This window comes from Pelecanus crispus, chromosome 1, assembly GCF_030463565.1.
Source record: "Pelecanus crispus isolate bPelCri1 chromosome 1, bPelCri1.pri, whole genome shotgun sequence".
Classification (NCBI taxonomy): Eukaryota; Metazoa; Chordata; class Aves; order Pelecaniformes; family Pelecanidae; genus Pelecanus; species Pelecanus crispus.
Genome location: NC_134643.1, coordinates 112,336,669 through 112,358,083, shown reverse-complemented (window position 1 = coordinate 112,358,083; position 21,415 = coordinate 112,336,669). Strand labels below are relative to the sequence as shown.

The following is a 21,415-nucleotide window of genomic DNA, read 5'->3' as shown; positions in this document are numbered from 1 at the left end:
GATGTTGATTTTTATTTTCTTATTCAGTGTTGATGTATGAAGCTGTGATGCTGGGACAAGAGTTGTAATTATAAACAATGCTAAAAGGAGAGATCAGTTTTGATAGGAAATCCTAATATGATAGATTCTTTGGGTTTTTAGACTCCCATGTATTGGGCTTAATACTGTTTCCCACAATATTCCTGTATGCAAGCAGGGACATTATGGTCTGGATGGGTGAATCACCAGATGAGTAAAAACTTGATGATTCATCATCTCAGAAGTTAATGGTTAAGGGGCTGCAGCCTACCTGGAGGACAGTAATAAGAAGAGGGACCACTGGGTCTCTCCTGGGCTGCTGAAGATCTTTATCAGTGATCTGGAGGAGGTGAGGGAGGGCATGTTCACCACATTTACAGCCAAAAACAAACTGGGGGAACCAGTCCACATGCCCAACAGCAAGGCTGCCACCTGGATGGAGCCAGACTGGCTGGAGGAACGGGCCAACAGGAACTTAATGAAACTTAACAAGGACAAATGCAAAGTCCTGCTGTAGGAAGGACGAAGCTCCTGCATACAGGCTGTGGAACAGCTCTGCTGGGCAGGCCCTGGGGCTCTGGGCCAGCAGCAAGCTGAGCGTGAGCCAGCAGCCTGCCCTGGCAGCAGAGACAGCCAGCAGCATCCCGGGCTGGGTGAGTGCACACGTGGTAGATCAAGGAAAGCGATTATTCCACCCCTACTCAGCACTCATCTAGAGTACTCCACCCAGTTTGGGGCCTCCCAGTACAAGAAAGATATTGATAAACTGGGACAAGTTCAACAGAGGGTCACCAGGACGGTCAGGGCTGGAGCACTTCCTTGGGAGGCTGAGGGTCTGAGGTTTGTTCAGCCTGGGGAAGAGGCACTTACAGGGGGACCGAACCGCCACCTGCCCATGCTGACAGGGAGGTCACTGAGGAGATGGAGACACACTCTTCACAGTGGTCTGTGGCAGGGTGAGAGACAACAGGCATAAGTCAAAAACAAGAGGTTCAGACTGAATATAAGGAGAAATTTTTTCCCTATGAGGGCAGGTAGGCAGTGGAGCAGGTTGCCCAGAGAGGCTGTGTCAGCTCCGTCCTTGGAAGTTGTCAAGACCTGACTGGATCAAGCCCTGAGCAGCCTGGTCTGACCTCATAGCTGACCCTGCTTGAGCAGGAGGTTGGACTAGAGACCTCCAATGGTTGCTTCCAACCTGGATTATCCTGTAAATCCATGATCCTATACAGTAATAATTATGAAAATTGACCAACAATGCTAATATCTGAATTATAAGAAATTACCTTTCAACATTTTTCTTTTCCTGTAATACTTAAGAAAGTGCATTATTTTAGACACAGTAACCAAATGTTGTCATCTATACCGTGCATTTCACTGCTATACATTTAACCACGAGACCATGTGCGTTACTAACTTCCTACTTCTTTAAATAAAACAAATTGCCTAGCTAAAACAAAAGACTAACTTATATAACACACCCTGATGAGGATGGGGAGTGATCTCCTCTTAGCTTTCTCATCCTGTGATAATTCATACTCTTTTGACCTACTGGCAGAAATTTGCACTTCTGAACATCTTCACAAATTGCTTTGCATACTTAATTCACTGAACTGACAGCAGTGTCTGAGGGTAATTTGCTCTGTCTTTACTCTTGCTAGGAGGCCCTCAGCAGAAATCCTCTCATCAACTCCAGGGGTTCCTGTCTGTGACAGTCAAAATGGAAAAGAGAAAGTATAATACTCTGTGAATGCCTTCTGTTTTGATTTTACTTGTCTCATGATTAATTAGGAACACACGAACTCAAGACTAAAATGCTTATCTTGGGGAATCAAACCTAGTATGCATAGCCTATCATAAATTTAAATCTTTGGAAAGGAGATTTCAAACTCCTGTCTGAAAACTGCTCTAGAATCCGCTGCTGTAAAACTTCCTAAATTTCTATCCTAAATTATTTCTATCCTAAATTAACTAGGGCCCATTTTATGCCTGCTTATTCTTTTGTCAAGTAGTAACATATGAGTAAAAGCTTAGAATCACCTATTATAAAAGCACACATTTTGAGCACTGTTTGAAGATAGGCTGATTACCAATAACTGGATTTCTTCAAGTTGTATAGTCAACGTGCTCTGTAGCTAATTTTTTTTTCTATGTGTTCTCTAAGAAGATAAGCTTGGCAATAAATGCCAATCACATCCCCCTTTCATTAAAGCCTCTGTCAAAATAAGCTTTCTATTCCCTGATTATTTTCATAGCCCTTTGCTCAACATTCTCTAGCTCAAATTCATCTTCTTGAGGTATGGTTGTTTAGGACAATCCCTAGTATCGCAGCTATATAGGGGCATATACTACTACTACTGTCATTATTAGACAAATTCTTCACATAATGTTTTGCTATCTTTTTTTTGGGGGGTGGAGTGGGGTGTCATTTTAAATTGGTATGATGACTACCAGAAAACTCAGTAACTGGTTGAGAAACATGGGATGTTGCCATTGCTTCCTGTTTTAATCAAACCTCTGCCTTGATGTATAACATAATAATTGGAGGAGGAGATTTTCTATAAACTATTTCATAAAAACTGGCAGTGCAAGATTTATATAAGTAGAAGTATCTGTGCTCCAATATTGCTACTGTGTTTTAATTAAATTATTATTACCCGAACATCACTATCGTTGACAGGCAATTCTATCGATTGGTCTTGTATTTATGTCTATATTTTAATACATATTAAAAAATGAAACCAAAAACAAAAACCTCGGTATCTGTGTCAGAAGAATGCTTGCAAAGAGAAGCACAAAACTGAAAGGACCTTTCTGGCAGTTTAGATTGACACGGGGAACAGAGAGATTGCTGATAGACAAGAGCAGGGGACTTTTTTTTTTTTTTTTGTCTGCCTGTTCTTTTTTTTTTTTTTTTTTTTTTTTTGATTAAGCATAACGGTATCCATCTGTTCCTGGATTTAGAGTGCAGATGTACTCTAAGAAGTAACTTTGTAAAATTGGTATCATGGGGCTCTGTGTTCATTCTCCCAGTGACTCAAGAGCACACGTGCTCAGTTGGCAAGTTTTAAAAAAGAGAAAGACTATGAAAAAGGTCTTAACTGCTAGCTCTGCACGTATCCTGAGACGTAAAAGTCAAGCAGAAATCTACTGTGTATTACCCCTAGCAATGCGTATTCTGTAACTGCAATTAAATGAATGTTGCTGCTATCTAATCTAGTGATTCATTCAGCTCTGTTAGATGTTTATTGGTTCTACAGCGTGAACAAGTGTCTGTTTTTCTCTTCAGGTTGTTGGACATGATGAACTCGGTGCACTATAAGACATGCCAGTAGCTTACTTGGAATACTTGTATATAAACAAGATCTTTGTTTTGTTCAGACATTGCTACCTACCTGCTTCACATCTGAAATTACAGCGTCTTCCCAACCCAAAATATCCAAACTTTACAACCTACATCTTCATTCACCACTTTTTGCATCCCATTAGCCAAACTCTTTTTGTTTCATGTGTTTTTTCTCAATATTGCTCATTCTTTCCAACTAATCCTTAAACAAAGATAATTTAGAAGGAACGTCAAATCAAATAGCAAATATTTCTTTACAACATTCTTATCTGTCATCCTGTTGCATATCATATCTTTTTCTCCTCTCACCTCTTCCTCTCAGTCACAAAATCTGTAAGTGGATTTACTACCTCTAATAGTCTGTTAGAAAAAAAATGGCTGAAAAATACTCTATTTCTCACAGGATTACTGTAGATTTCCACCTCTGATGTCAAAGAAGTCTTATAAGTGTTTTCTTGAATGTGTTTTTAGAACTACCATTTTTCAAAACAAACACTGTGTAATACATAGAATAACCTATGTAAAATTACTGGAATGAAAGAAGAAATGTCTCAGAAATGGCCATGCAATGAAGAGAGATTTCCCCTTCTTTTCTTGAAATGCTCACCAAGAGCAATCTGTCTTATTTGACATGGGACACGCGGTGATCCACTATGAACAATTCTCCTGATCACATAACAACATAGTAGTAAAAAAGAAAGGTAATGCAAGAACAGGGATGGGATCCCTTGTCATACAAAAGAACACCACCACAATGATTTCATGATTAAATCAGGGGAAAAAAATCCAAGGCTAACTTTGGGTTACAAGTGGGAACCAAAGGATTTCTTTGCATACTGGAAGAGTCTTTTGAGAAAACTATGAATAAAAAGTTTATTTGGAAAGACTCCTTTAAAAAGCCATGAATCTACTAAATGAGGAGTGGTGATCCTTGTCTGCAAATGTTTGACTATATAGTGTTAATTTAACAAGCCATCATTCTGGTGTCTGTAACACAAGCGATACTCTGTGATCTGTTAAATGATCCCCGATATTTATGTCACAGTTGATTTAACAGGAAATGTGCTACTTCCTGGAATATAATGCACACGCACACTTCAATAACACAGAACAATGGAATCTTAGAGATTACTCTGCAGCCATTGATTATGTGGAAAATAACTGAGGCTCACACTTCCCGCATACTGCCCTTGCACTATTTTGGGGAAGAAAAAAGAAGCCCGTGAGCTAAGAGTGAATGGTTACTTTACTAATCAGGCTAGCAAACCACATGTGAAATCTGATGTGGAAATATTAATTATTCTTCTCTTGAAAATCTGCTCTAACAGGTAAATATTAAACAGAAAAGTATGTTAGGTAGTTTTAGTCAAGACAGTTTTATCCTATGCTCTTCTTCAGGTTTCCTCACTCCCTGCTCCCTGCTGCAGGGTTGTGGCTCTCAAAGCTCCTCCAGCAGTAGGGGACACCATTCAGCACATCATCTTCTCCATTTGACCACTAACCACAAGCCCTTCCTTCTATGAGCTTTTTTTCCAAATTCTCCATCTCCTGGGTTCCTCCGGTATCTTATTTGGATAATTTTCCATATTTCTCCTCTGATATACAGTAGGAACTCTCCTAGATCTTTTTCCTTGCTTCCCTTCCTTTTCTGTTTGTCCCTGTACTTATCTCCAGGACTTCAATGAAAAAAATAATGATGGGTAGCTTAAGGGTTTCTTTCCACTTTAAAATTACTGTCCAAAATTACTGATGTTATGTCTGACATCTCTGCGGCCTAGACTTGACAAAGAACTGAATTCCTGCTTGCATCTTCCATTCTCCTGCCTTCCTCTGGTGATAAGGAAAGATTTCATTATATTCTCTAGTGCACAATCCTATCACCTGGTTCTCTTTTCAGAACCTAGATCCAAATTGATGGAGGTGGTTTTACTTACAATCATTTTTAGATATCTACATCACTGCTAGTCACCTAAAGTTCCCTTAAAGTCCATAGAAAGAGAAACAGGCTGTATTGGGTTTGCAGGGCAAGGTTTTGGTAGCAGGAGGGGCTACAGGGGTAGCTTCTGTGAGAAGCTGCCAGAAGTTTCTATGTCCAATAGAGCCAATGCCAGCCGGCTCCAAGACTGATCTGCTGCTGGCCAAGGCCAAGCCCATCAGTGACAGTGGTAGCCCCTCTGGGATAACATATTTAACAAGGGGAAAAAAACAAAGCAACACAAAATATGCAGGTGGAGTGAGGAGTGAGAATATGTGAGAGGAACAACTCTGCAGACACCAAGGTCAGTGAAGAAGGAGGGGGAGGAGGTGCTGCAGGCATCGGAGCAGAGATTGCCCTGCAGCCTGTGGTGAAGACCATGGTGAGGCAGCTGTGCCCCTGCAGCCCATGGAGGTCCATGGTGGAGCAGATATCCACCTGCAGCCTGGGGAGGGCCCCACGCCGGAGCAGGGGGATGTGCCCGAAAGAGGCTGTGACCCTGTGGGAAGCCCACGCTGGAGCAGGCTCCTGGCAGGTACTGTGGACCCGTGGAGAGAGGAGCCCAGGCTGGAGCAGGTTTGCTGGCAGGACTTGTGACCCCGTGGGGGACCCACGCTGGAGCAGTCTGCTCCTGAAGGGCTGCACCCCGTGGGAGGGACCCACACTGGAGCAGTTCATGAAGAACTGTAGCCTGTGGGAAGGACGCATGTTGGCGAAGTTCATGGAGGACTGACTCCCTTGGGAGGGACCCCACGCTGGAGCAGGGGAAGAGTGTGAGGAGTCCTCCCCTGACGAGGAAGGAGCGGCAGAGACAACAGGTGATGAACTGACCACAACCCCCATTCCCTGTCCCCTGCACCGCTCGGGCAGGAGGAGGTGGAGAAAAATCAGGAGTGAATTTGAGCCTGGGAAGAAAGGAGGGGTGGGGGGAAGGTGTTTTAAGATTTAGTTTTTATTTCTCATTATCCTACTCTGATTTGACTGGTAATAAATTAAACTGATTTTCCCCAAGTCGAGTCTGTTTTGCCCGTGACAGTAATTGCTGAGTGACCTCTCCCTGTCCTTATCTCAACCCACGAGCTTTCGTTATATTTTCTCTCCCCTGTCCGGTTGAGAAGGGGAGTGACAGAGCGGCTTTGGTGGGCACTTGGCATGCAGCCAGGGTCAACCCACCACACAAGCCTAGTAATAGAGCGTTTCAGAAAACTACTTTGGATGTCTTCCTTAGGGCAAATTAAATACAACACAAAGTATCTAAATCATATGCTTTTATCTTATTGAATGTCACTGTGATCTGGCCTGTTCTTTATGCACACAGTTAAAATAGCAATTTAGATTTTTACTATTACACATCTTAACTATGCAATTATTTTCCAATCTGGCCTTGACAGAGTAGGATTGGTCTTTTGTGAAGATGTAGACAACGTAATCTTCTTGGCTCATTTCTTTAAACTGACAGAGTTACTGTTAGAAGTTTTGGGTTTTTTTTATCCCTAAATCCTTTGCTGAATCAATGCAGATATGTCTAGCATCTTTAATATGCTACCTATGTGGTCATATCAGCTTTTAGATGTTTTTTATTCTTAGCATTTCTTTCATATCAAATATGCAAGAGAAAACCTTCCTATAAGCTCCTTCAGTCTAACATCAGTGTCATGCATACAGAACAATCCTCAGTGACTGAACTTCGTTTCTTGATTTGTTATTATTTATTCAGCCCCTATTTATTTATATTTCGAATACTTTCCAGAAGTGATCATCTTCAATACAGATGTGTATACAGCCTCTCTATTTGGGTCTACAGTTAATAACTAATAATTCTTTTGATAATAAAACCCTGATGATCTATATAAAGTGCAACAATCTGTTGGATACCACATTACTGTAATGATTAGGGAGATAAAAAAATCTAGAGTTTTGTCCTGTAACATACTGAGAATCATGAAAAGTCAAATACAAAGTAATCATTTTCCCATAATAACAGTCTTGAAATTTATCAACTACTTCAATCTTTATCTGAAATAGCTTGGGTTAGCAACTCCTCTCTCCCCCCCTGAAACCGATGTCTGTCCCGTTTGGTACAAGGTTATTTCTCAAGGCAAGTGCTCGCATCCACAGTAGAAACAACAGAACCTAATGGAACAGCCAAAAATCTCCTGATTTAAAGCAGACTTTAGGATAACACACTTAGACACTGTCTAGGAGTCATGTATCCACTTAAGAACAGTATGAAACAGCTGCACATATTCATCCTGAAAAACATATACAGAAAGAAAAATATGTAGGAAAACAATTATAATCTTTAACCCTGAAACTTCCCATACTAGCGAATGCTTTGCTATTTACCTCGCAGCTAAATGTACATGGAACTGGAATATGTGACCTACAGATGTATCACTGCTCTTAGTATGAGTAAAAATTTATGATCCTACTGTATGACAACAGTTATTAGCTTGTTTGGCCTGTGTCCATTCAGACACCATCTGAAGATAAATACAGGATTAAAAAATAAACTGCTGCTTTTTTTGCCCATGGGTCCAGACATCCTGGACTTTATCTGAGTAATTTTAGGAATGAGTCCGAGGGTTTTCAGTACAAACAAACTTCTGGAATGGTTTTCCTTTTGGACAGTGGAATTCTATAGGTAAGAGAGAACAAGAAATGATCTAAGAATACTTCTGTAAAATCCAGGGACTCCATATTAGGCCCATATAAATGGGCCCATAAATTAGAAAAAAATGTAACTTTACCTATAAGATTGTATTACAGTTAATGTTATTTTTAAAAATCCTTACTGATTACTATAGAAACCTGTTGGACTAATTTTAATAAATACCTCAGGGCTTTTCCATATAAACCAAGGTATATACACAGTGTTGCTGATTACTACTACATAGTGGAGAAAAATATAATGGATCGTTGAGTCTTTAAACTTGAAAAACTTGTTTTTTCCTTCATTCAGTGCTCATTCAAATAGGGGCACAAAAACTCCAATTAAATAAAACCAGCCATAGTCTTGGTTTTCATTTTTCTTCAGCTTGTGTTTACTTCTAACTTTATCCTGGCTTTTGTGCTTGCTTGGAAAACGCCTATTAAAGTACGGCCTAGAGTTAAGATCCAGAGCCTCTGGGGAACTACTAGACCAGGGTTTGATTTTGTCAGCCCTCTCAGATGACCCCATTAGTCTCCGAGAGGCAGGTTCAACAGCTGCCATAGCCCGCAGAGGCCCATCCTCGGACGCGGCGCCCAGGTGCACGTGCGCATCCCGATACGGGTGAAGGGTCCTCATGGGCAGACAGACGCAGAAGGGTCTGTGCTCTGCTCGGGAAGTCGCCCCATGTCCCCACGCTCAGAAGGGGAGCTACCGGCTCAAATACTGCCTGACATGCCTTAAATACTGCCCTGCAAGTCAGGGACAAAGCCTCCGCTGCGGAGCAGCACCGCCTGCAGCCCTTGCACCCTCTGCCTGCCATCACCCACCCCGCACGCTTGCCGTGGGGGGTCCTGCGCCAAACCTCCAGCCCCTCTCCAAAACACGCCAGTGGGAAAAGGTGATGGTGTCTCCCCCCGAGTTCTTACCCCCGCTACACTTGTGGCTAAGGGGGCTCGCAGAGGGCGCATGCAGGGCCCCCTCTCCCACCTCCGTGGGCAGATGTGAGGCTGTTGGGTGTGGAAGTCTGCCTGCTGGGCACCAGCCCCAGGCCAGGGGGGTGCGAGGGGGCTGGAAGGGAACCGATTGCTCCTCTCTAGGTAAAACTAAGCAACTTTATTAATAATAGAGTCAGACTCGTGGTCCCAAGTAAATTAGTGTCTGTTTAAATACAAGACCCAGGGATCACCATTCCCAGCCTTGTTTTCTGAAAGCGAAAATCTAACTTAAAGTAAGTTTTAAAAAGTATTCTTTAAGCTGTATTAGCTTTCTTTTTGTCAATATGATGACCCCATATGCATCAGGGAGCACAGATGTGTCAAACTTGGAGAGCGTGTGTTGGGGAATTTAAAAAAAAAATTAACAGGAATTTTCAGAAAGCAGAAAAGTCTAAATAAACCACATGCAGCAGGGTTCATGCTATATTTTTCTAAGGCGGCATCTGTCTTCCTGACTGAGGGGAAATGTGTATTGCTTTGCTTTTTTACCTTTTTAGAAAAAAAGTGTTTTAAACTGGAATAAAATGATGTGTCAAGGTTTTAAACCACATGCAGGGATGATTGTGAGGGGCAGGCAATGAAAGCTGTAATAATTTTAAGTGGTGTATAACAGACCTGAAGTTTTATGAATGGACAAGAAATTACTCCCTCTCTCTTATACCTGCCTGTCCTCTTCTTGTATCCTGTAAGACTGTCTTAGTTATGGATATCTGATTCACACACTTTTGTTAATAACTTGGCCATATGCAATTTTACACAGTGTGAGCAGTAGTAGCACTAGTAACCCACCAATAAAGTATTTAAAGCGCATCTTCCAGTTAGATGTCCAACTAATTCTCCCTCCTTCCCTTTCCAAAAGTTGCTACCACCAGAAGAATTAATACTTACCTTCACAGCCTAAAAGTTATTTAGATCTAGAGGCTGCCACTGTACTGGACCACCAGTAGTTCATGACAACCCTAGACGCAGGGACTCTGTAGCTGAGCCTGGGCTGTGGCCAGTAGTGTGACTCCCGGAGCTGGGTATCGTTTCAGTGGCAGAGGAGTTACAGAATTGGGTCCCTCAGAGATCACTGCTGCAGCACACCGTATGGTGCTGCTTATCTGTGGCTTTTCTTATTTGGCCTACAGACACATTTCTCTAGTCTATGCAAAACAGAAGTCAACGAAACAGATTCTTCTCCAATCACGTTTTTGTTTCACTTGGATTTTTTCCCCTGCTGCAATATATTTTACTTTTGTTTATAACAGAAACAAAGAAGAAAAAAACAAAAAAGCCCAAAACAAACATATGGAAATATTCCCGTCTTTGGAAAAATTTCTTTGAGATGATATATTGCCTTATGCACTAGTATACACGGTTCGAAGGAAAATAATGGGTGCATTGTTTCAACAATAGAAAATTACTTTAAACATTTAAATAATTGAAATGTACTAACACACACAAAAAGACAGTCATCTCGGTTAATTAAAAGGCACAATAACATTTCTCAGCAGTACTAACAGTATTGAACTTCTAGGGTGATGGTGAAAGGCAGCCAGCTAGCAAAGATGATTAAAAAACCATGTACAGGTGGGAATGGCAGATGTGGGTGGAAAGCGTCAGAAGTAGGCAGTCAGGAATATTTTGGAATGATGCACTCTACCTGTGTAGCCCAGCGAATTGTCGCCGTTATCAGAGGTGGGGAGTGGTGTCCCGCTGTCGTTCCCCCTCTCTAGGTCGTCGGAGTCTGTCGGAAACAACACCAGAGCTGCTGATGGGGTCACAGGAGTAACAGTAGTTGCCATTTCGACCACAACACGTCCAGACACAATTAAATCCACACATGACAGCAAGAGACACAGTGCCAGCGCACAGCACGCTTCGTCCTTCCCCCTCCTGCATGGTGGTGCCCAGTGAAAGGCGGCTGGGAGCATTGCCCGGGGTCCCCGAAACGCTGCCCCGCTGCCCCTCTCTGCCCGCTCCCAAGCCTTGCTCTGCAGCCCGCCAGGCGCGGTGGCCACCCTGCCAACCAGCCAGCGCAGGCTGTGGTGAGCATATGGGGACGGGAAGGCAGGGGAGCTGAATGCTAGCATTGCTAATTTTCCACCTTATTGTTAATCAAAGCTATTGACTGTGATCACTCCCCATCATCGCTTCATCTCCTGGCAATTACAGACTCAGGGGACTTCACCTCTTTGTGGGGAGGAGGCGGGGGGGACGACTGTGTCTTGGCAGGCACGGGGGGGCTGCTCTACCTCTTCTGGAAGATGGGGCAGGGGAAAGGGGTAGAGCCCCTCTATGAAAAGGCAACAGTTTAGCAGCATAAGGAGTAAGATGCCTTTTCTGAGCTGAAAGATGCTTGGAAGGAAACAGTTTTAAAGTCACATAAAAAAAAAAAAAAAAAAAAAAGGAAGGCAGCTGGTCAGCTAAACACATAAATGAACATGTGTTTTAAGACCCCAAGATAAATTGCTGATCAAAACACCACAAAGCGCTGGGAAGATAACTCATAATAATGAACTAAATAATTCAAAGCAAAAAATAAAATAAAAATCCCAGTGGCTCTGAAAACAAAACAGCACAACCCAAAGGAATTTGTTGTCAATATCACTCGATCTTTTTACTCTCGTCTATGCAGCTTAATGTAAAACTGTTTATTAAACTTAAATTCTATTTTTAATTTACTTTTGATAGTGCACTGTCCAACAGATAACACCTAAAAGAAACATTCAGATTCTGTTTAAAAAAGAAAAACTGCAAGAAGCAAATCTCTTTGCAACCACAACAATAGGCTGTTTATTTCTTTTTCCTGTTGACAGGTGTCAGATAATTTATTAATTATTGTAAAGACCCTGAATAGGAAAGATATGTTTTGCTCTCTCACACGCAGGCATATTCTGGACTTTTATAATGACTGAAAGTAATTGTTCCATTTCAATAAAATGCACATTCTGAAGTTTCACAAAACACCTAAAGCAACTATGTATGATATTAAACTACAAAAATCATAAGTGGATTTTTTTTCTGGATGCTTAATTTTACTAGCTCAGTCAATCTAATTTTTAAACTGTGATGCCAAATATTCATATTCTCCGTTTCTTTTTTAAAAATTCTTATATAGACAACATCCTTACAAATTGAAATCTTGTTAATGAATTACAAAAGAAAAACAAAAACCTCAAGACCAATCCACTTGAGGGGACCTACTGGAAAAAACATTTCTTTAAGAAAGTCAGTTAAAGAATTGACACCTTTTAAAATACTGTTGTGCAAATTAAGAAAATAAAAGACCAAGCAACAAAACACATCCAAACACCAAGATGGTGTTTCATCTTGGCAGATGAAAAAAGTGAAATATGTTCCTTTATTGCTCCATTCATCTTTGCTGGCTCGCTAATGGCCAATGTCACGTACATCTTTAAAATCTGCTCTGAAAATGGCTGTAGAGTGACTGGATCAACATTCTGCTTCTCCAGATTGCTCACTTATTTGCATTCAAGGATTGATTGGGTCAGAGTTTTAAATTACAGCAGTAAAGGACAGAAGGACGGGACTTTTTATTTAATTAAGAGGCAGAGGCTGTGCCTACTTTTTTTAGGGCACATGTTTATAATTGACTACAGAAAGCTGAGACCGAGATTTCAAGCAAGAAACCTGCTGATCATCATTTTGAAAGACTGATTGCCTTCTAGAAGATTTAACCACACGCTACTCAAAATGATGAAGGAGGAGGAAGACACACTGAAAGCTACTGGAATGTTCTATGTGTCAGTGTAACGTCTGGCATCATGTGCAAAATATAATGCCTAACGAATTGATCTTTTTTACCCAAGATACTCCCTCAGACATGGCATTCCCAGCAATGGGCCACCCTTCTCGTAACCCCTCACAAAACAATGGATGCTAATGCCCTTCAGCAAGGCTCACTTAGGAGCAGTCTTCATTTCAGAAATGCTGTGCATTCAATACAGACAACAGGACATGAGAGCAGGAGCTTTAAAAACTGTGCTACAACTACTTGCAGCCATTTAGGCATGAAAATCTTGGCTTCAGTCCTTCCACTGACGGAAATGAGGGGATTAGTCTCTTTTTAACACTACTGATACTTACATGATATCTGTTAGTGACGATGCACTTGTTATTTACAATCCAAAACCACACAGACATTATTCACCCCCTCTTTCTTTGAGGAATGCTACTTTTCCACCTGATATCGAACATGATATTTAACTAATGTGAAATTAGGGTCTCTGGCTGGAAATGACGATGATCGCTGAAGTTCAGTTCTTGCTGTGGGTGAATTCTACCCATTTCACTGAACTGTAAATCTGCACCCAAGTCCTACATTTCGGGCTGTGGCCCCCTGCACTGGGCTGAATTTAATTTCGGCTCTATCACAAGATCCAGCTTTGCCTTTGCTTGGCAGTCCCTGTTAAGAGAAATAAGTACTATTGACTTGAACAGCACATTTCAGCATGAGACTGCTGTGAAGGCAACTCTGTTGAATGGGTGGTAAAGGGCCTGAATGTTAAGACGTGATGTATTTCTTATGACTACTGTGCTGTAGGATCCGGCAATTGTCCACCTGGCTTTGCTAAACAAAATGAATGATTTTACATCGTTACATTTTTTTAACTAGTCACCATGCCAAAAAAAAGTGAAGGGGATGAATTATATAACCTGGTACAATTCACCTGATGTATGAAAAATTTACAGCTCAGTCTGAGTCAAAGCAGACGCTGAACGGGGTGCCTCATCCCTCAGAGAAATGCCATAATCACTCTATAACAGGTTTCATAGAACTGACAAAGAGAGATGTCCCTCAAAACAGCTCTCCAGTAAGGTTGAACATAGTGGTTGAATTTCTGTATCAGACAGGAGGAATTTAACCCAAGGTCTCTGATATTCTAGCTGCTCAGAAAAGCCTATTTTCAGTGAAATAAAACTTACATTTTAAAAAATGCCTAAACCGTAATTCGTTGATTCATTAAGTAAAAAAAAAACAAACCAAAACAAAACCAACCAACCAACCAAAACAAAAAAAAAAACCAACATGTAATTCAACAGAAAATTACTTTTATCTGTAAGTATGCAAAACTTCAGGAAGAAGGTAAAAGGATTTCCGCCCCTAGCCCCCTTTTTTTCTTATAGTCCTGAACAGGTTTGTTTTGGAAAAGGAAGCTGAAAAGTGAAGCCTTAACTACCAAAAAGAAAAAAAGGAGCAAGCCACCCCTTATCAATTGCTACTACAATTTTCTTTCTCAGGAGCATTTGAGAGAGGCCTCATTTGAGAGGGGGAACCCCCTCATCATGCTGAAAGATATCTCATTCCCTCTTTTCACAGCCATTTCCAGAGGCACCATTCATTAAGTTGGGCAAATACCTAAAGGCATTAAATAAAACTCAACAAACGTCTATTTTGACTTGATAGGAGTGTGCTAAGTTTACCAGCACTGAGCGGTCCAGCTTTTTGGTGGAATGGTTTCAGGTTTAGTCAGCGCAGCCCAAGCACAAATGACATCTTAAAAGCAGCAAGAGGATTTGGTTTAATCATAAAAGTTCAGAACAAGTTTAGGTGGTCCAATGGTAGTCAGATAGCACCAAAGATTTATGTGAATGTGGGGAACCTTTTCCAATGAAATTTCCACTGAAATCTTTAAGTTACTCCATTTTACTGGATGGCAGCAGGAGCTACTAAACACTAAACATTCATGCTTTAATTTACATATCTTTAACTCTTCAAAATGATCAGAAAATCTGAATACAAAATATTTACTATTGCTATTCATTCCCTCGGCTCCTACAACACCTCAAACCAGACAGACACATTTATTTTCACAGCTACTTACATTCAAGTGCTTTGTGCAATCCTAACCTCCACAATTATATTAAAAATGCTTTTAACCATGGCTCTGCTATTCACAGAAGTCACCAGTGATTTTTTTTCCCACTGGTAACAGAAAGTGATGCCATCAGTTATTGCTTCTTTTGTACCAGGGAGATATGTCTGTATGACACGTTTTATTGATGATGCATCCTTAAAAGTCCCCAAGTGATTCAATATTGATGCCCTGGCCCATCCTCCTGGAGGACATAAAGAAAAATTGAAAAGACCTAAACAGACACAACTTCTTACTACTGTAGGAATCTCATGTATCTGAGTTTCTATACTGGTCATTGTTTATCTGAAATTAAAGCTGTCTACTGAAAAGTGTCTAACTACAAAAAAGTAACTGTTGCCATATTTAATTCCAAAATATGTGACTTCATTATTTCTTGTTACGTTCCTCTAAATTTCATTATCATCTTCAGCTTGGGGGTGCAAAATTGGGAGGAAACAGCATGAACAGCATTTTGCAAATGAACATTAATAAAAGATTAGGGTGAAACAAATGAATATAAACTACTATCAATATTAGAATTGTGTTCTACAAATTGGATCAATTCCCATTGATTTGTTTCTAGTGATCTAGAGGAATTCAGGAAGAGACATCAGAAAAAAACCCTAACTGACCGCACCAAACCACAACCTAAGATGAGGAACTAATTCAGTACCCTGGTTTTTTTCAGTAGTTTAATTTATTCTAGGTTTTCATTGGAGTTACAGTAGAAATACACTATAATACATCTTAAGGGATATTTGACTTAATTCTATTTCTTCATTTGGTTATTCATAATGACAAAGCATTTTATGCTATCAGAGTATAGGCAAATAAGGATCGTACCTAAGGGAGAACTACTGTTAAATTAATATATCTGTGAGAACTAACTTTTGTACAGGGAAGTACTATCTAAAATGATATGTTTATTTAGAAAAATACAGACAAGCTTTCAAGAATGTAGACCTACTCTTCAGATCTGGAACAAAAAGGAAAAACTACAAGCTATATGCAGAATTGGGAATAATTAGGCCACCCTTAGACTATCACAGCTTGGTAAACACTTACAGGTCTATACCAGAAGCCCATGTAGCATATGGCTGACTAATCTGGAGAATATCCTTACCGATATTAGCTGAAAGGAAATATTCTATTATTTTTCATAAGACTTAATAAAGCAACTTTCTAGAGACATTCACATTCAGCCAGCTAACTTGTTTAAATTGGATAACTTTAGGGAGTTATGACCATTTTTGTCAGCTAAGAGTCTCCACAAGTAATTAAGAAGTTTTTCATTAAAAGTTTACACTGCTCAGCTGCCTCATATTAAAAGTTAAGAAAGGCCTAAGCTAAAGGGAAAAGGCAAGAATTTGTTCTCACATAATGGCTTTAATCTGAGGATCTCACACAAGTAAATTACAAAAAAATCCATAAGGGTGGTTTTTATTAATAGCCTGTACAAATACGTTCTAGCAACTCAATATGTGGTTCTAAAAATAAAATGCACACTTATGCACAGGTACAGAAATGTTATTCATTACACACAAGAGAGAACTTTCTGATGAGAACAGAACACTTTGTGGTGTAAAAAACCCCTTAGAAACAGATGTTTCTAAAACAAGGAAGAATACAGGTTTTATTTAATGATTTTAGTATCTTTTTTTTTTTTTTGGTTGTCTTCAAAGAACGGTGCGTATAACTGAAATCCTGACAAAACATCAGTGGTGGATGCTACTTAAAACCCTTTCCTTCCCTTCATTTTCATAATTCATTCAATAACAGCCGTCAACTCAGTAAAAAGTAAATGAGGACTTCTAGTTACGCAAAAGCAGTAAACAACCTCTTTGCATCTTTATGCTTCTGGTAAAGAACCTCTTTGCATCTTATTTATTTATATATTTTGGAGGTAGGCAGTAAACATAGGTTTTAGCAACTTCACCACAGATCCAGCAAATATATTTTACAGAGCAGCACTACTACGGTTGTTGGGTTTGTTGGTTCTTTTTTTTTTTTTTTTTTTAAAATCTGCATCACTTGCTTTCAAATTCTAAAGCTGAAGTCTTATGTGGGATCGGTCATGCAGGAAACTATACGAGTATAATTACATAGCATTTCTGACCAAACACTTAAATTCTCAAAACTTGGTATTTAGCAGAGAGCACGTAAACATGCACTGTAAGACTCTGATACTCCCAAACTTGTCTATTGTCCTCTCTCCGCTTCCCCCCACACCTTGACTCCTAGCTCTTCCTTGCGTTTCTTGGACTGTCCCTTGTAGCGCTCTCCTGTTCTGCATCTGCTCCCATTTCTTTCCCTGCCAGATAAACCTGGAGGTAACAGCCATCCAGGCTAATTAAATGGTGCTGGAAGTGAGTTAACAGGTGGTGGCCCCAGCTGCTTTGGTTGCAGGGGTAGATAAGAGACCCATCACTAGCCTGTATAAGGCACTATGATTAATTAGGACAAGAAACCGTTTTCTAAGGAGGCACAACCGGATTTATAACAGGATTTTTTTCTCTAAGGCAACAAGCAGACTTTCTCCAGAAAATACAGAAATAAATTACTTATTCTGAAGTGCTCACCAGTCATCTTGACTACGTTCAATATGGCATATGCGTAAGACTTATTTGGCATAGGTTTCTTCATATCAATATTTTGTATTTTCTTTTTACTGCAAGCTCTGAATTTGACCTTACTTTAGGAAATTTCCTCTCCCTTAGAGGCTCTCTTATTATGTTTTCTTCCAACTAAACTTACATGTTTCTCAAGAGAGTTCTCATTACTGTGGGAACTACTATCAAGACATTTAAATAATAGCAACTAGCACCATGTACAGTTGAAGAACTGGTTATGCAGGCTTCCCATGCAATCCTCCAACTCCACTGGACTTCTTGCAGTAATCCCCTAGCCATAGTAATCAACTCTATGAGACTACACCCAGTCCTTCAGACATTAACCCCTGGAGCTGCTGCTTCTATGACTTTAGCCCTGTAAAGTAGTTTTGAGGCTGAATTATGCAGCTGCTTTACAAGTAGCTGCTCCCAAAATAGTAGCAAAGAACAGGGTTCATTTTCTCTTTACTGTAGAACTAGAACACAGCAAGAAACCCCCCATGCTTAATTACCCTTTATTTTATTCAGCTGAGTGGTGAACTTTGGAAAGGTGATGAATTTCCCTCATTAATGACTATTACAGACAAACAATGGAAATGCAGGAACTAATTCAAAACACCAACCCAGCAGCCTTGCAGTCACGTGATTTGAGATTGAAACTACCATAAAAATGAACAATGAAGGGGATGTACACAATTCAAGAGCTGAGAAAGCCCTTTCGCATTCCCTTGCTTTTCTGTATATGCAACGTCATCTTCTGAGTTGTCAAAGATGTATCTGCAACACAGCTGTGTCATTTACATTTTACTTGTCTATCTGCAGAGCTCAGCATGAAGAATAATGTTAAATCAATGTATGTCAATGCTTGTTTATAGAAAGAATGGACATACTTGCACTAATACAGTGTCCAGCAAGGGAATACACTGGCACACTAAGTAAGCCTATTAAAACTGCTATATAAGCAAGTCTCTCTGATATCACAAGAATCCCAGGTTCTTTTTTTCAGGAGACACTCCTAGCTGCTTTTCTAGCTGTCCTGGTTTGTTTTCCTCCCCCTCCTTTTAGAAGGACAGCATTATGAACCATTTTGCTGTTGCCAACACATGTTCTCTACCTTCCAACAGTGACTTCAGCCACACTGTGATTACTGGTACCCTTAGCATACAGATTTCTCAGAGTAAAGGTCTCCAGCTGTTGATCTTATATGTGTCCCCTTCCTTTTTGCCTTCCACAATCCCAGCCCTTTGGCTATGACAGAGGAGGCAGCAGACAGGACAGGTTCTGAAGGTCCTCTTCCTTTCACACTTAAAGCCACTCACATTCTATTTAACCTGTCTTCTGCACAAAGCAAAGACCTGATAATGCTACATACTATGCAGTGATTTAAAAAAGAGGTTTTAACCCTGTCATAGTTTGCAATTATAATCTTTGTGGCCTAACAGAAAGTAATTTAATAAGTAATGTACAGGGATGATTTTGAAGTGAAATGAAAAGGTGAATTGCAAGGTAAACAAATACTCACAGTGACTTGTAAAAAGACATGGAGATGAAAAACATACCATGTCAATCAGTACAGCTCTACAAGAATAAATTTACAAGAAGCTACAAATATCATCAGATCACAAATACATATCCATGCAAAGTAGTAGTAAATTGAGTCTGTCCAGAATTCCCTTTCCTATTAACCTTCCAAGACAGTAAAATACACGCAGATATCAAATGATTCTCACTTGCAACACTACTTTTTAAAAAAAAAAAAAAAAAATTCAAAGAATGTTTTCTTTTATTCATACTAAGTAGAGGTAAGTACTTCAGGGAAGTTTTTGTCTTTTGTTATTAGATCACAGGGGTTCTTTCTGTAAAGTTCTTCCTAAGAGCTACTGCTTTTGTGCAGTGTAGTGAAATGTATTCAACAAAGGAGGTTTTTAAGTTTGTCCCTTGGAGAGAAGCCATACAACAGGTGTTCCTCCTTTCTTTGTTTACCTGAGCTGCCTACTCACCATTCAAAATCATATCCTTAAGAAAACAAATGATGGAGCATGTAAGCATTTGCCTGGAAAATTTGATATTAGGCTGAAGTCCTTTCTTGTTAAAGCAGCAAAATGCTCCCATTGACTGTATGCAGGGTACTGTTAGCACAGCTGTGAATACTTCAGGGAAACAGAGAAAGAGCCACAAATAAAGAATCAGCAATTGCTATCCAGCTCATAATGAAACATACACATATGTCCCAATCAACTTAATAATTCTCAGTCTAAACCAGGAAAAATTTGTAAAATAGTGGTAAGTTAATTTAATAGTTCCTAGTGGTTCTTTAGCATCTTCCAGCTGGGAATCTCATTTCTCAGTGTGATTAATGTCAGCCTCAAAAGAAAGCACAGGGTCAAAAATTACTCCAAGTTTATGAACTCAAACTCCAGATAAAATAGAACAACGATGAAATGAAATAGCCAAAGAGGACAACAATCAATAACCCTTCCATCTTGTCAGAATTCAGCTCTGCAAAATTAATACCAGATAAGAAATCATACAACACAGCAAGGGGTACTTGGGTTTACAAGGTTCTACAGATTTCTCTAGATATTGTCAATTTGTGATATTGTGGACATTGAGCATGGGAATTACTAGCTAGAGGCAGTAATTTTGAAGCAAAATAAGACCTTCAAGAGATCCATGGGAACCCCTGAAATAATTACAGCTGTAACTGGAAGCACAGAGCCCAAAGCAATAATGTACGAACACTGAAAAATGATATGTTTTAAACTACACAAATATGATGAGAACAATGCCAGTGTAAATAACAAAAGCAGTCACATCAAAATTTTGATGGATAAGACTATCAAGATGGCAAAGACGGACCAGATCACATATCTGTGTTCAAAAACCAGCCAGAGCTTTGAGATAAACTGCCCAATAAGACACAACCTTGTCAGAAACTTCAGTTTGTGTGTTGGTAGATACAGAACAACATCTAAATAGCAAATGGAAGGAAACAGTTATGCCACCCTCAAAAAGCAAAACCAGAAAAACCATAGTGCAGATCAGGAAATTAGGGTTCTCATAGTACGGGACTCATTTGTGATCACAGAAATGAATTGAAAATGGAAGCACAGATGACTAAGAATGCATTGTGTTGGATTTACTTGTAGAAAGTTTCCCAAGTATACCATTGCTGGCTAGGTCAGCAGCTTTAATGTCTCAGAACTAAAGTACAACATTGTAAGAGTGACAGCTTGAAAAAAGAAAAATTTCTTTAGCAAACCCCGATTGTTTGTTTGTCCTAACTTCATTAAATGTGTTGGTGCAGCTGCTTTGGGCAGGAAATAAAAAATACTTCTGAAGCAACATTATACATATCATATGTTTCTAGCGTGATTGGTTCCATATTGTTGAGGCCCTCAAGTGCCTCTAGCAGAGTTCCTCAGCAAATTTTAATGTGTCAAACTGGATAAAAGTCAGACGTAGATGCTTTATCCCTACAGGCTAGGATGATTGCTATTCAGCACAGAAACTCCAAGAGTGAAGATGATGCCCTGGCTTCGATCTGAGTACTGCATGCTCCCACGGGCTGCCAATCCGAGCGCGTGGCCTGAGCCCTGAGGTGGCTGCCAGCAGCCTCCCCCAAATTCCTGCATGTCCTGGTGCCCTCAGGGTTCCTCTCTGACTGTTCATGGCTGAGACCTCAGCCCAAGGATGCCCCAGCTCAGTGGCAGTGGGGTCAGCAGCCCCCAGACCTTGCTGGGTGCCACAGGTGGGCCACAGGCTATTGGAGCACAGCAGGTGTGTCAGTAGGCTAATCAAATGTCCTTCAGCAACACTTCTACTACCTAGTCAGTAGGGAAACATAATCAAGTGGGATCTCAAGTCAAAAACTTTAGCTCACTGCAAACTAAATTCACCGAGCAGAAAATAAGTATACCACATAACAGAGTATGTCAGAAGATCAAGTCACTGATAA

At 40.2% G+C, this 21,415-nt stretch overlaps 1 protein-coding gene across 1 annotated transcript in view; it reads right to left on the bottom strand.

Moving 5' to 3' along the window:
* ROBO1 (roundabout guidance receptor 1) overlaps positions 1–21,415 on the bottom strand; it is a 544,983-nt gene that overhangs the window by 384,751 nt on the left and 138,817 nt on the right. The window contains exon 2 of the mRNA XM_075712575.1: positions 10,630–10,713. Within this exon, the coding sequence (XP_075568690.1) occupies positions 10,630–10,713 (84 nt within the window). The remainder of the gene's footprint in view (positions 1–10,629; positions 10,714–21,415) is intronic.